The 15,037-nt window shown below is 40.1% G+C and overlaps 1 protein-coding gene across 1 annotated transcript in view; it reads right to left on the bottom strand.

Moving 5' to 3' along the window:
• Nucleotides 1-2,211: 2,211 nt before the first annotated feature.
• The window catches only part of LOC135539576 (potassium voltage-gated channel subfamily KQT member 2-like), a 47,832-nt gene continuing 35,006 nt past the window's right edge, over nucleotides 2,212-15,037 (bottom strand). Inside the window, exons 4-8 of the mRNA XM_064965535.1 lie at nucleotides 13,115-13,290; nucleotides 4,285-4,410; nucleotides 3,463-3,573; nucleotides 3,131-3,226; nucleotides 2,212-2,313 (exon numbers count right to left, since the gene is read on the bottom strand). Coding sequence (XP_064821607.1) covers nucleotides 2,212-2,313; nucleotides 3,131-3,226; nucleotides 3,463-3,573; nucleotides 4,285-4,410; nucleotides 13,115-13,290 — 611 coding nt within the window. The remainder of the gene's footprint in view (nucleotides 2,314-3,130; nucleotides 3,227-3,462; nucleotides 3,574-4,284; nucleotides 4,411-13,114; nucleotides 13,291-15,037) is intronic.

Raw genomic sequence — 15,037 nt, 5'->3', positions numbered from 1 at the left:
ACACTTAGGTTGGAGTCATTAAAACTCCTTTTTCAACCACTCAACAAGACATTTGTGAACAAACTATAGTTTTGGCAAGTCGGTTAGGACATCTACTTTGTGCATGATACATTTCATTGTTCCAACAATTGTTTACAGACAGATTATCTCACTGTATCACAATTCCAGTGGGTCAGAAGTTTACATACACCAAGTTGACTATGCTTTTAAACAGCTTGGAAAATTCCAGAAAATTATGTCATTAGAAGCTTCTGATATGCTAATTGACATACTTTGAGTCAATTGTAGGTGTACCTGTGGATGTATTTCAAGGCCTACCTTCAAACGCAGTGCCTCTTTGCTTGACATCATGGGAAAAACAAAAGAAATCAGCCAAGACCTCAGGAAAATAATTGTAGACCTCCACAAGTCTGGTTCATGCTTGGGAGCAATTTCCAAATGCCTGAAGGTACCATGTTCATCTATACAAACAATAGTACGCAAGTATAAACACCATGGGACTACACAGCCGTCATACCACTCAGGAAGGAGACGCGTCCTGTCTCCTAGAGATGAACGTACTTGGTGCGAAAAGTGCAAATCAATCCCAGAACAACAGCAAAAGACCTTGTGAAAATTCTGAAGGAAACAGGTACAACAGTAAGGTACCACAGTAAAACGAGTCCTATATCGACATAACCAGAAAGGCAGCTCAGCAAGGAAGAAGCCACTGCACCAAAACCGCCATAAAAAAGCCAGACTACTGTTTGCAACTGCACATGGGGACAAAGATCGTACTTTTTGGAGAAATGTCCTCTGGTCTGATGAAACAAAAATACAACTGTTTGGCCATAATGACCATCGTTATGTCTGGAGGAAAAAGTGGGAGGCCGAAGAACACCATCCCAACCGTGAAGCAGTTGTGGGGGTGCTTTGATGCAGGAGGTACTGGTGCACTTTACAAAATAGATGGCATCATGATGTGGGAAAATGATGTGCATATATTGAAGCAACATCTCAAGACATCAGTCAGGAAGTTAAAGCTTGGTCACAAATGGGTCTTCCAAATGGACAGTGACCCCAAACATACTTCCAAAGTGGCGGCAAAATGGCTTAAGGACAACAAAGTCAAGGTATTGGAGTGGCCATCACAAAGCCCTGACCTCATTCCTATAGAAAATGTGTGGGCAGAACTGAAAAGCATGTGCGAGCAATGAAGCCTACAAACCTGACTCAGTTACACCAGCTCTGTCAGGAGGATTGGGCCAAAATTTAGCCAATTTATTGTGGGAAGCTTGTGGGAGGCTACCCGAAATGTTTGACCCTAGTTAAACAATTAATGGCAATGCTACCAAATACTAATTGAGTGTATGTAAACTTCTGACCCACTGGGAATGTGATAAAATAAATAAAAGCTGAAATACATAATTCTCTACTGTTATTCTGACATTTTTTATTCTTAAAATAAAGTGGTGATCCTAACTGACCTAAGACAGGGAATGTTTAATCGGATTAAATGTCAGGAATTGTGAAAAACTGAGTTTACATTTATTTGGCTAATGTGAAAACTTCCCACTTCAACTGTATCTACCTCAATTACCTCATGCCTCTGCACATCGACTCAGTACTGGTACCCCGTGCATATAGCCAAGTTATCATTGTGTATTTATTCTTTGTTATTATTTCTCTTATTTACTTATCTGAATTGTTGTGAAGGTCCCTCAAGTAAGCATTTCACTGATAGTCGACACCTGAAGCATGTGACAAATAAAACGCATGTGACGAATAAAAAGCATGTGACAAATAAAATGCATGTGACAAATAAAATACATGTGACAAATAAAATCCAAAAATTAAATAAAAGTAAATACTTTCTGAAGGCACTGTATTTCTATAATAATGATAATAATAATAATAATAATAATGTCATGCTTTAGAAATGAATTCACATGGTCCTTTGTGGTTGAGCTGATAGCGCATGGTTGTTGTGAGTTACCTCGGATAAAAGCTGCTAAATGGAATTTATTATTATAAACGAGGTAAAAGTCTATTGGCTTGGACTAGGAATCCATCAGCCCCTTAGCCCCTACGCAGATCCTGATTGGACGGCTTCATTAACCTTCAGTTTGAGGGGAAAAAGCAGTGGGCAAAGGTTAAAGCTGGGATCGATCCTGGACACTAGAGAGGTGCAGACAGGCCCAATGTAAATCTTGCCGCTGATTTACTATATGATCAATACCTGTACATCGGCACGGACACGGTGCGCTCGTAATAATCCCACGTCGACTCCAGGTCTGGCCGGGTGAGATTGGTGGCGTAGAAGCGCCACGCGGCCTGAGGGGGGAGAGAGAAAGAGACAGAGAGAGTGAGAGATGAAATAGAGAAGGATAGAGAGATGGATGAATAATACATGGAAGAGATAGAGACAAATAGAGAGAGTTAGGGAATGGGAGTACGAAAAATAGAACGCGAGAGAGAGCAGGTCATGGTTTTGAAGGGTAGGTAATGAATACAGCGGTTTCTTTATGTTCACTTTGCTGCTATCTATCTCGGTGCTCTGAGAGTGCTTTGAAATGAACGAGATCATACAAATCTTTACGTGTACAGTATTACCTTTTTTTGGAAGGAAAACTATTTCACTAGTATTGCAATTAATTACAGGTCACATTTCATAGAAATCTGGAAACGTTGGACAGTTACATTAAGGTAGCGAGGTGTGACAACCACATATCCCAGTCATAGCAAGAAAAACTTTTCAATAAAGCAGCTATCAGCAAAGTCAGTGCTAGAAAAGACAAGGCATGAGTGTCAGTGCAAGAAAGCAAGGGTGTTAGGTTTTTGTTAAAAAAAATTAAAAAAACACCGCCCAAAAATGAATTATAGAAGTTGACTAAGAGGTGGGTCCAGGATCCAAGGACTAGAGTACCAGGCATTGTGACAAGGTGTGTGCCACATGGGACTTTTTGCGACATATAAACAAGTGAGCATGGTAACATCATGTACAATGCGTCTTGAAAAGTGTACCCTGAAACCATTATTTTCAGCTCTTGTAGATCAAAGAGTATATTGTTGAAATTCCCTGTAATGGTCTAAGGTACTCCACCAGGATACCAACACTCTAAATGGGTCCTGAGCGCCCTGCTTTGTTCACCTGAATAAGCCCTGCCGCAGGATTCCGACGCTTCTCAAAGTGTTTTTGTCGATGTTGCTCCTGGACCTTCAAGGCAAAGCCAGAGCCCAAGATCCCCTTAAAGATACAGAGAAACCATTAGTCACAACAACAAGCCTTTGGAAAACATTATCGATTCACAATTAAAATTGCCAAGTCCAGTGAGTTACTTCAGAGTAACACTTGACTCTCAAATTGCAGATGCTTCAGGCACTCATTCTGAGTTTCCTATAAGCACTCCATTTCCTTGCATTCAGTGCACATTAATAAGTTAGCGCAGCCATTTCTTCACAAATCAATAGTCTTTAACTTACTGCTGGGAGTGCAAAGAAAGACACTCCAATCAAGGTGAAGGTCGCGGCCAGAAGACGCCCGTTCCACGTTATGGGAAACTTGTCTCCGTACCCAATGGTAGTCAGGGTGATCTGAGAAGGCAATCGGCAGACATCTTGAATTACATCTTTTATCAATATTCAAAGTGTTTCTTTATCTGGGCTCCCGAGTGGCACAGCGGTCTAAGACACTGCATCTCAGTGCAAGAGGCGTCACTACAGTCCCTGGTTTGAATCCAGGCTGTGATTGGGAGTCCCATAGGGTGGCACACAATTGGCCCAGCATTGTCCGGGTTTGGCCGTCATTGTAAATAAGAATTTGTTCTAAACTGATTTGCATAGTTAAAAAAAAAAAAGCTATTAAATGTAATTCACTTTCATGGTAATTGTGGAGGTGTGACACAAGTGGGTTAAATACCACCGGCATGTTAAGTCCCAAAGTTGAATCACACTAGTATCCTTTAGATTTCACACAAATACTGGGTGTTTTATGAGAACCTACAGAAATGATCCTATTAAGAAATGCTGGGTTGTGGGGACATGATGAAATTCTTCTGTCAAGCACTGGATATTTTTATGGGGACATGCAGATATTTGGCTTTAAACAAGCGTTGAATGTTTTGTGGAGACCCGCAGAAATGATCTTATAAAAATGAGCGCTGAGTGTTTTGTGGGACCTGCTGACAATCTCCTGTCCAGCCACTGAGTGTTTTTTTTGGGAGGACATGCTAACATTGTCCTATTAACAACTACTGAGCGTGGTTTGTGAGGACCGGTGAAACAAGGCTTAGAGTGATGACTTACCAGGCCCCACCACAGCGCGTCTGCGTAGGTCTCAAACTGGTCGTTGTCCTCTTTCTCGGCCAGATAAACCAGGAAGGACGCAAGGATGAGGCAGAGGAAGCCAATGTACCACGCTGTGATCAGCTCCTGCAAAAAAGTCAAGGTGTCAGGAAGGACTAAACAATATACTGTAGCTCCTTCATTTAGTTCAGGGACAGAGTATCGAAGTATCAATAATACTTATGAACAAGGAAAACCTTGCTTTATCAAATCAATATATGCCAGGTATCGCGAATTTACGTTATGACCAGAGTACCAAAGCAATATTAACTTAACTTTTTACACTCGTGGAAATCGGCCGATATGGAGAGGGCCGAATTGAAACGTTTCTAAAAGAAGGACTATTAAAAGCACAAGCATTCTGCATGTCATTCTTGTAACTGTGGATCAAACATAGCGATCATAAATGTTGATACTGTAAATCACATGAGCTTTTAAATAAGGAAAAGTGAAGTGCCCATTTGGACTAACGGGGGCGTGTGGTTTGTTTGTATGGTATTTATTATAATCCTCAATGTGTCATATTTCAGAACACATTGATTTACAGCATTTCCCTCACAACAACAAAATGTGTAGAAGTTGCCTAATCAGTGGCAGGAATGGAGGCACTGTACAGCCACTGCATTGCAATTTAGGTACTTATCAGTGACAAAATCTGACATTTTCAACCCTTTATGGGATGACACTGGCTGTGAGTGGAAAGGGATACAAAGTTAAAAAAAAATTAAAAAAAAAAATGGTTGTATGGAACAAGAGGATGAGAGTGTGGTTACATTGGATTTATAATTTAATGAAATTTCCAGAGGAGTTATACACTAAGAATTAGTTCCTATAGTCTAAATGGACAGTTCAACATCTCCAAGTGTTCCCAACACCAGTCCCAAATGTGTATGAAAGTATTTATTGCACACCGTATCATGTCCCAAAACAATTGATGTAACTAAGACATTTTATCACTGTTATATTCACCTATGTGATCAAATATTAAGAGAACAGAATGCCACAGCTACATGAGGTTATACAATCAGTGTACAAAACATTAGGAACACCTGCTCTTTCCATGACATAGACTGACCAGGTGAAAGCTATGGTCCCTTTTTGATGTCACCTGTTAAATCCACTACAATCAGTGTAGGTGAAGGGCAGGAGACAGGTTAAAAGAAGGATGTTTAATCCTCGAGACAATTGAGACATGGATTGTGTATGTGTGCCATTCAGAGGACAAAATATTGAAGTGCCTTTGAACGGGGTATGGTAGTACGTGCCATGAACACCGGTTTGAGTCTCAAGAACTGCAACACTGCTGGGTTTTTCCACACTCAACAGTTTCCCGTGTCAAGAATGGTCAACCACCCAAAGGACATCCAGCCAACTTGACACATGTATGGGAAGCATTGGAGTCAATATGGGCCAGCATCTATGTGGGAGGCTTTCAACACCTTGTAGTTCATGCCCCGACAAATTGAGTCTTTTCTGAGGACAAAAGGGGGTGCAACTAAATATTAGGAAGGTGTTCCTAATGTTTTGTGCACTCGGTGTACACGGTATAGTAAACACTATTAGTCCATTGATTAATCAATATAAGAACGACCTGATGTAATAGGTTTGACCTACAACTCACATACACAGAGGGACCATGTCCTTCAATAAAACGGTCAACCCAAAGAATGAGGTTAGGAGTAAATACCTCATTTAGTGAAGTTCCTACATGAGGGAAATGAAGGCCAATATCCATTGTCAAAGTGCTGTAAAACCCAACGCTTTACTATTGATGAGAAACAACCCTTTTACTGGGCATCACTGAGCAGCGACTAACATGATAAAAACCTGTCCGTAAACACAAAATGCATAAACTAAAAGTCAGATTTTGTACCACAGGAAATTCTCTGAAACCAAATGTGTTTTTCAATCCAGCAAACCTAGAAATATGTCAGGTTATAATTAGGTAATAAAGGATCCAGTGCTGGATAGAGTATCAGGTCCACTTTATTTGAGGGACTGACTGGTGCTGAAGTCAACACAAGGAAATACTGTGGTTGGCTACTCTGAGAAATGGGCACTTTGCCCCTCTTCAAAGAGAATGGCATTCCCTGGCATTACCTATCATTCCGGCTGCTGAGGCAGCTCCCCTGATACCACTGTTGTCCATATTGAACCATGGGGAAGAGAGAGATAGAGAGACAGAATTGGGGATGAGATGGAGAGGCAGAATAAGTGACAGAGAGACAGAGGAAAGAGTGAGAGAGAGAGGAAAGAACGACTGATTGAGGGGGCATCCTGGATGTGAAACATCAATGTGGCAAAATAGTCATGACCCTGACAGATGGCTGTGTGGAAATAGGCACAGCTCAACATCACAGAGACAGACATGGTGGTTAATTATCCCTGATTCCCTGGCTTATCCCTTCAGTGTTGGCAGAGTTGGGATTTTTTTACACCTAAAAAGGACACGTGGAAATGTACTGGGTTTTTCTCACTGACACAACAACTTCTCTATTCCCCATGTGGCAAGCACTGGTTTAGAAAAGACGGGAAACTGCTGAGACGACAAAAACGAACTAGCAAACAGAATTAGTTGGGCTAAAAATAGCCTCCACTTTCTGGGCTGGTTCACGTGGAATTCTGTACCAGGTTTGTGAGGACACAACGTGTAAGAGAGCCTGCATCAGTCATTGATAGATCATAGTCCACATATGTAACATATGTAACGGATGTGAAACGGCTAGCTTAGTTAGCGGTGTGCGCTAAATAGCGTTTCAATCGGTGACGTCACTTGCTCTGAGACCTTGAAGTAGTTGTTCAGTCTGCTTTTCAACAGACACTGGGAGACAAATTCAACATCAACAGTGTTTATTGTCTGTTATTGTCTGCTTAAACCTGTTAAATCTATGGGGGCGCTATTTCATTTTTGGATAAAAAGACGTGCCCGTTTTAAGCGCAATATTTTGTCACAAAAAGATGCTCAAATATGCATATAATTGATAGCTTTGGAAAGAAAACACTCTGACGTTTCCAGAACTGCAAAGATATTGTCTGTGAGTGCCCCAGAACAGAAGCTACAGGCAAAACCAAGATTAAACTGCAACCAGGAAATGAGCAGGATTTTTAGGCTCTGTTTTTCATTGTCTCCTTATATGGCTGTGAATGCGACAGGAATGAGCCTGCCCTATCTAATCGTTTCCCCAAGGTGTCTGCAGCAATTGTGATGTATTTGTAGGCATATCATTGGAAGATTGACCATAAGAGACTACATTTGGTGCGTCATCTTCAACTGCACGTCTTTTTCCAAGCGATTCACCGGAGAAAGGAGACTACCACGAACGATATATCAATGAAGAGATATGTGAAAAACACATTGAGGATTGATTCTAAACAGCGTTTGCCGTGTTTCAGTCGATATTATGGAGTTAATTTGGAAAACAGTTCGCCGTTTTGATGACTGAATTTTCGTTTTTTTTTTGGTACCCAAACGTGATGTACAAAACGAAGCGATTCCTCCTACACAAAGAATCTTTCAGGAAAAACTGAACATTTGCTATGTAACTGAGAGTCTCCTCATTGAAAACATCCGAAGTTCTTCAAAGGTAAATGATTTTATTTGAATCCTTTTCTGGTTTTTGTGCAAATGTTGCCCGCTAAATGCTACGCTAAATGCTACGCTAGCTATCACAAATGCTTGTTTTGCTATGGTTCAAAAGCATATTTTGATAATCTGAGATGACAGTGTTGTTAGGAAAAGGCTAAGCTTGAGAGCTAGCACATTCATTTCATTTCATTTGCGATTTTACGTTATGCTAATGAGCTTGAGGCTATAACTAGATACAGGTTTATTTCATAGCCAAACGTGAACAAAACAGAGCGATTTGTCCTACACAAATAATATTTTTTTGAAAAACTGAATATTTGCTATCTAACTGAGAGTCTCCTCATTGAAAACATCTGAAGTTCTTCAAAGGTAAATGATTTTATTTGAATGATTTTCTTGTTTTTGTGAAAATGTTGCTGGCTGAATTCTAGGCTTATAGCTATGCTAGCTATCAACATTCTTACACAAATGCTTGTTTAGCTATGGTTGAAAAGCATATTGTAACGGCGTTCTTCGTTTGTCGAAAGAAAGTCGGACCGAAATGCAGCGTGTTGGTTACTCATGTTTTTAATGGAACAAATGACGAAACACGAAATAACTTAATAAATACAAAAAACAAAAAAACAACAAACGGAACGTGAAAAACCTATACAGCCTGTCTGGTGAACACTAACACAGAGACAGGAACAATCACCCACGAAATACAAAGTGAAACCCAGGCTACCTAAATACGGTTCCCAATCAGAGACAACGAGAATCACCTGACTCTGATTGAGAACCGCCTCAGGCAGCCAAACCTATGCAACACACACCCCTAATCAGCCACAATCCCAATAACTAAAAAACCCCACTAAGAAATACAACAAACATAAACCCATGTCACACCCTGGCCTGACCAACTAATTAACTAAAACACAAAATACTAAGACCAAGGCGTGACACATATTTTGAAAATCTGAGAGTGTTGTTAACAAAAGTCTAAGCTTGAGAGCAAATATATTTATTTCATTTCATTTGCGATTTTCATGAATAGTTAACGTTGCGTTATGCTAAAGAGCTTGAGGCTATAAATAGAATCCCGGATCCGGGATTGCTCGACGCAAGATGTTAAGATGCAACAAAATTACAGCCAATTCTGAATGAAAAGTTCTGATACCGAAATCCCTAATTTCTTTAACATTCCCTAATCCCTCAACCCTTGCTCTATTTACGTGAAACATGCATCAATCACATGCACGTGAGAAATAGAACCTGACCTTTTGCAGATCATAATCACATCAATAAATCGGTTATGACAAACTCCGAACACACGTGACAGCAAAATGGATACAGATGTGACAAATAAACTCGAAACAGGGGAATGTTTACTGGTTGCTCAGGAGGCAAGGGGGAAGTCAGATGTGTGTAATACATTTGAATAGTTGCGGAAAGATACTGGAGATCAAGAAAAAGAAGGTAGGGAGCAAGCATTGTTGTCAAACAAGTGCTGTTAGATTACAGTATAATTTTTCGGACCGTTTGGAACAATGTAAACAACACAAAATAAATCATAAGTGTACCAGTGAGTCTGTTGTAAGCAGACTAAAAGTAGTTGCTTCATTGTGAATGTAATTTCCTAAATGGATCTGTTTATTTATTGTTTACACAAATTATTCAAGGGTCCCTTGATTGTATTTCAAATCATGAATGACTCATATCCTGTATGATGACATGAACGAATGAATGATTGATTGATACAGCACTGTAGCCTATATAATGAGTATTGAAAAATACAGTGCATTCGGAAAGTATTCAAATCTTGACTTCTTCCCCATTTCGTTAAGCTACAGCCTTATTCTAAAATTGATTAAATAAAATAAATCCTCATCAATCTACATACAATACCCCATAATGACAAAGTGAAAACAGGTTTTTTTAATTGCTTGCAAATTTATAAAAAATATAAAACAGAAATACCTTATTTACATAAGTATTTCAGGTCCTTTGCAATGAGACTCGAAATTGAACTCAGGTGCATCCTGTTTCCATTGATTGTACTTGTTTCCATTGATTGTAGATGTTTTTACAACTTGATTGAGTCCACCTGTGGTAAATGTAATTGACTGGACATGATTTGGAAAGGCATACACCTGTCTATATAAGGTCCCACAGTTGACAGTGCATGTCAGAGCAAAAACCAAGCCATGAGGTTGAAGGAATTGTCTGCAGAGCCCCGAGACAGGACTGTGTTTGACAAGATTCTCGTGTCTGATGCAACCAAGATTGAACTCTTTGGCCTTTATGCCAAGCATCACGCCTGGAGAAAATCTGGCACCATCCCTACGGTGAAGCATGGTGGTGGCAGCATCATGCTGTGGGGATGTGTTTCAGTGGCAGGCACTGGGAGAATTGTCAGGATCGAGGCAAAGATGAAAGGAGCAAAGTACAGAGAGATCATTAATGAAAACCTGCTCTAGAGCGCTCAGGACCTCAGACTGGGGCGAAGGTTCCCCGTCCAACAGGACAACGACCCTAAGCACACAGCCAAGACAACGCAGGAGTGGCTTCGGGACAAGTCTCTGAATGTCCTTGAGTAGCCCAGCTAGAGCCTGGACTTGAACCCGATCGAACATCTCTAGAGACCTGAGAATATCTGTACAGCAACGCTCCCCATCCAACCTGACAGAGCTTGAGAGGATCTGCAGAGAAGAATGGGAGAAACTGCACAAATACAGGTTCACCAAGCTTGTAGCATCATACCCAGGAATACGAGGCTGTAATTGCTGCCAAAGGTGCTTCAACAAAGTACTGAGTAAAGGGTCTGAATACTTATGTAAATATTATTTAAGTTTTTAATATTTTATACATTTGCTAAACAGATGAATGAATACAGTAATGGGGTATTGTGTGTATATTGATGATGGAAAAAAAACAATTTAATCAATTTTAGAATAAGGCTGCAACATAACAAAATGTGGAAAAAGTCAAGGGGGCTGAATACTTTCCAAATGCACTTTGCTTTAAGACTAAACAGGATGCGCTCTTAGGCCTACAGCTCGATGGTGGTTATACAAGGCTGCTATTATTATTATAATAATAAATTATGATCATAACAATAATAGCAATAATAACAATAAGTAGATCAATAAAAAATAGGATTTATTATTAATAGTTTTTTTAAACACTAAATAAAATATAAATACTAAATATATCAGTAGGCTATTAAACAAACACTCAAACAGGCAACATGAGCAGGATCTGTCGCTATATAGATATATATGGATGATTTATAAAGCCAGGCTCATTTAACAGTTAGGCTATTGATTATAGACTTAATTCAGTTTGGGTTTCTTCTCTTCTCACTTTTCTTAGATGATTAAAGGCAAGGGATGTTTTCTCGTCTCCTAACTACGCTGCTGCCACCACATCATTATTCTCAACACGAATATGCTGGTGAACTTTGCTATTATGCACAAAGCAACATGGAAGGTTCTCCCGTCTCCACAGATGAACTCTGGGGCTCTGTCAGTGTGACCATCGGGTTCTTGGCCACCTCCCTGACCAACGTCCTTCTCCCCCGATTGTTCAGTTTGGCCGGGCGGCCAGCTCTAGGAAGAGTCTTGGTGGTTACAAACTTCTTCCATTTAATAATGATGGAGACCACTGTGTTCTTGGGGACCTTCAATGCTGTAGAAATGTTTTGGCACCCTTCCCCAGATCTGTGCCTCGACACAATCCTGTCTCAGAGTTCTATGGTCAATTTCTTTGACCTCATGGCTTGGGTTTTGCTCTGACATGCACTGTCAACTGTGGGACCTTATATAGACAGGTGTGTGCCTTTCCAAAACATGTCCAATCAATTGAATTTACCACAGGTGGACTCCAATCAAGTTGTAGAAACATCTGAAGGATGATCAAAAGAAACAGGATGCACCTGAGCTCAATTTCGAGTCTCATAGCAAAGGGTCTGAATACTTATGTAAATAAGGTATTTCTGTTTTTTATTTTTAATACATTTGCAAAAATGTCTAAAAAACTGTTTTTGCTTTGTCATTATAGGGTATTGTGTGTAGACAACTTTTTTTAATTCATTCATTTTAGAATAAGGAAGTATTGTAACAAAATATGGAAAAATGGGTCTGAATACATTCCAAATGCACTGCATATTATGAGGTAATCAATTAGCAACAATATGCATTAAGCTTAGACAGAACACCAGTAAGAACGCTCCCAACCACCTGCCTTGGTGCATTCTGCTCATACTCCCAAGGCTCTGTTAAAGATCAACTTACAGTAAAAACACACAGCCTTTATCATTGTTAATATATTAGATCACGACAAGGCTGCACAGCAATCTAGCTGTTCGATCTCACAGACAGACAGAAGAAAGACACGGTGTGACGAGCCAAATTCAATAAGAGGAAATAGTCCATGGCCGCTTCGGCTTCTGTCTGTGTCAGACTCCGGACCTGATCCATTTTGCCCTGACACTCCTCTAACAGAAGATCCCTTTAGGTTCTCTGCACATCACCGCCCTCTGCTCTTTCTCTCTGGCTCTCTATGGGGATTCTGCTGCTATGCATCTCTGGGACTGGGAGAGGGAGACACTCTTAATTTCCAATTGAGAGTGCTCCATTTATCAGACCAAGTGTGTGTCCCGAATGGCACCCTATTCTCTATATGGCGTACTACTTTTTACCATAGCCATATAGGTCCTGGTCAAAAATAGTGCACTACATATGGAATAAGATGCAATTTGGAATACAAACCTAAACTTCATGAGCTTTTGACAAATTGGAGGGTACATTTAGTTATAGTGGGTATGGGATTGGTCACAGCATGTCTCGTGGAGAGCTCGATGGTGAGTGTGTTGTTTTCTGTGCTACGGGTGTAGTAGAACAATCTGAGAGCCGTAATGTTTCGAGAAGTTATTATTTGTTTGAGCAGCCTGTCAATCAATCTGGTTAGGGGGAGGGGACAGTCATATGGCAGTGTGATCAATGAACTTGGATAAATACACTTGACATGTGGTATCAGTTGACTTGACTTGTCTGTGGAAGCACAAGTCCAGATACTGGATTTATAGACACATGCTGCAATGCGGGCAAAGAGCCAGATTGGAGTGGCGAGGTACACGCATCAGTTCAATGAATCAAATCTCACACACGTGCACACATAGATACACATGTACGCACACACGCAAGCACCCACCCAGTCATTTATTACCTTGCTGTGAGCGTAAACAACAGATCCCAGGAGTTTCCAGGTGCCTCCACGGCGGTCCATCCGGATCATGCGCAAGATCTGCAGGAACCTCAAACTCCTGATGGCAGAAGTAGCAAAGACATTCCCCTGGGTTCCAGCCGCCAGCACAGAGATGGACGCAATCAGAACCATGACGTCTGGGAAAGAAACATTTTACTTTTATTTGTGTGCATATTCGATATATATATATTCATATTCGATATATATATATCATATATATATATATATATATATATATATATATATATATATATATATATATATATATATATATATATATATATATATATATATATATATACATACATACATACATACATACACACACACCCCTTCAAAAGTTTGGGGTCACTTAGAAATGTCCTTGTTTTTTAAAGAAAAGCACATTTTTAGTCCATTAAAATCAAATCAAATTGATTAGAAATACAATGTAGACATTGTTCATGTTGTAAATGACTATTGTAGCTGTAAATGGCAGATTATTTATGGAAAATCTACATTTTCAGCAACGTTCACTCCGGTGTTCCAATGGCACTTTGTGTTAGCTAATCCAAGTCCATCATTTTTAAAAGGCTAATTGATCATTAGAAAACATTTTGCAATTATGTTAGCACAGCTGAAAACTGTTGTTCTGATTAAAGAAGTAATACAACTGGCCTTCTTTAGACTAGTTGAGTATCAGCATTTATGGGTTCGATTACAGGCTCAAAATGGCCAGAAACAAAGCCATTTCTTCTGAAACTCATCAGTATATTCTTGTTCTGAGAAATTATGGCTATTCCATGTGAGAAATTGCCAGAAACTGAAGATCTCGTACAACACTGTGTACTACTCCCTTCACAGAACAGCACAAACTGGAGTGGGATGAGTGGGAGGCCCCGGTGCACAACTGAGCAAGAGGACAAATACATTTGAGTGTCTAGTTTGAGAAACAGACGCCTCACAAGTCCTCAACTGGCAGCTTCATTAAATAGTACCCGCAAAACACCAGTCTCAACGACAACAGTGAAGAGGTGACTCCGGGATGCTCGCCTTCTAGGCAGAGGTCCTCTGTCCAGTGTCTGTTCTTTTCCCCCCATCTTAATATTTTATTGGCCAGTCTGAGATATGGCTTTTTCTTTGCAGCTCTGCCTAGAAGGCCAGCATTCCGGAATCGGTTGACGTCAGAGCTCAGACTGCGCTTCACAGCACTGTATGGGTATTGACTGATAGCCGTTCTGAACATGAGCACCACATGCAACAAAATGTTGCCCCATCCCTCCTGCTAATTGGTCAACTTTTGCACATTTTTTGTTGTCGGAGTGAAGGAAAATGCTGTAAATTAAGAGGACTCAATGTATTTTGATGAGATGAGACGTTAAGGGATTATAATAAATACTGCTTTGATGTCATACAAGCAAGCCAAACACCTACGAGCCCAAATGTGCACTTCACATTTCCATATCATAAAGCTCATCTCATATACAGCGTCAACGTTTATGATCACTACAACCATTGTTGTAGTATTTAGTCAGCCACCAATTGTGCAAGTTCCCCCACTTAAAAAGGTGAGAGAGGCCTGTAATTTTCAACATAGGTACACTTCAACTATGACAGACAAATTGAAAGAAGAAATTCCAGAAAATCACATTGTAGGATTTTTAATGAATTTATTTGCAAATTATGGTGGAAAATAAGTATTTGGTCACCTACAAATAAGTAAGATTTCAGGCTCTCACAGACCTGTAATAACTTCTTAAAGAGGCTCCTCTGTCCTCCTCTCTTTACCTGTATTAATGGCACCTGTTTGAACTTGTTATCAGTATAAAAGACACCTGTCCACAACCTCAAACCGTCACACTCCAAACTCCACTATGGCCAAGACCAAAGAGCTGTCAAAGGACA

The sequence above is a fragment of the Oncorhynchus masou genome, chromosome 5, assembly GCF_036934945.1.
Source record: "Oncorhynchus masou masou isolate Uvic2021 chromosome 5, UVic_Omas_1.1, whole genome shotgun sequence".
Lineage (NCBI taxonomy): Eukaryota > Metazoa > Chordata > Actinopteri > Salmoniformes > Salmonidae > Oncorhynchus > Oncorhynchus masou.
The sequence above is the reverse complement of the archived record's forward strand: the minus strand, read 5'-3'. Positions and strand labels throughout refer to the sequence as shown.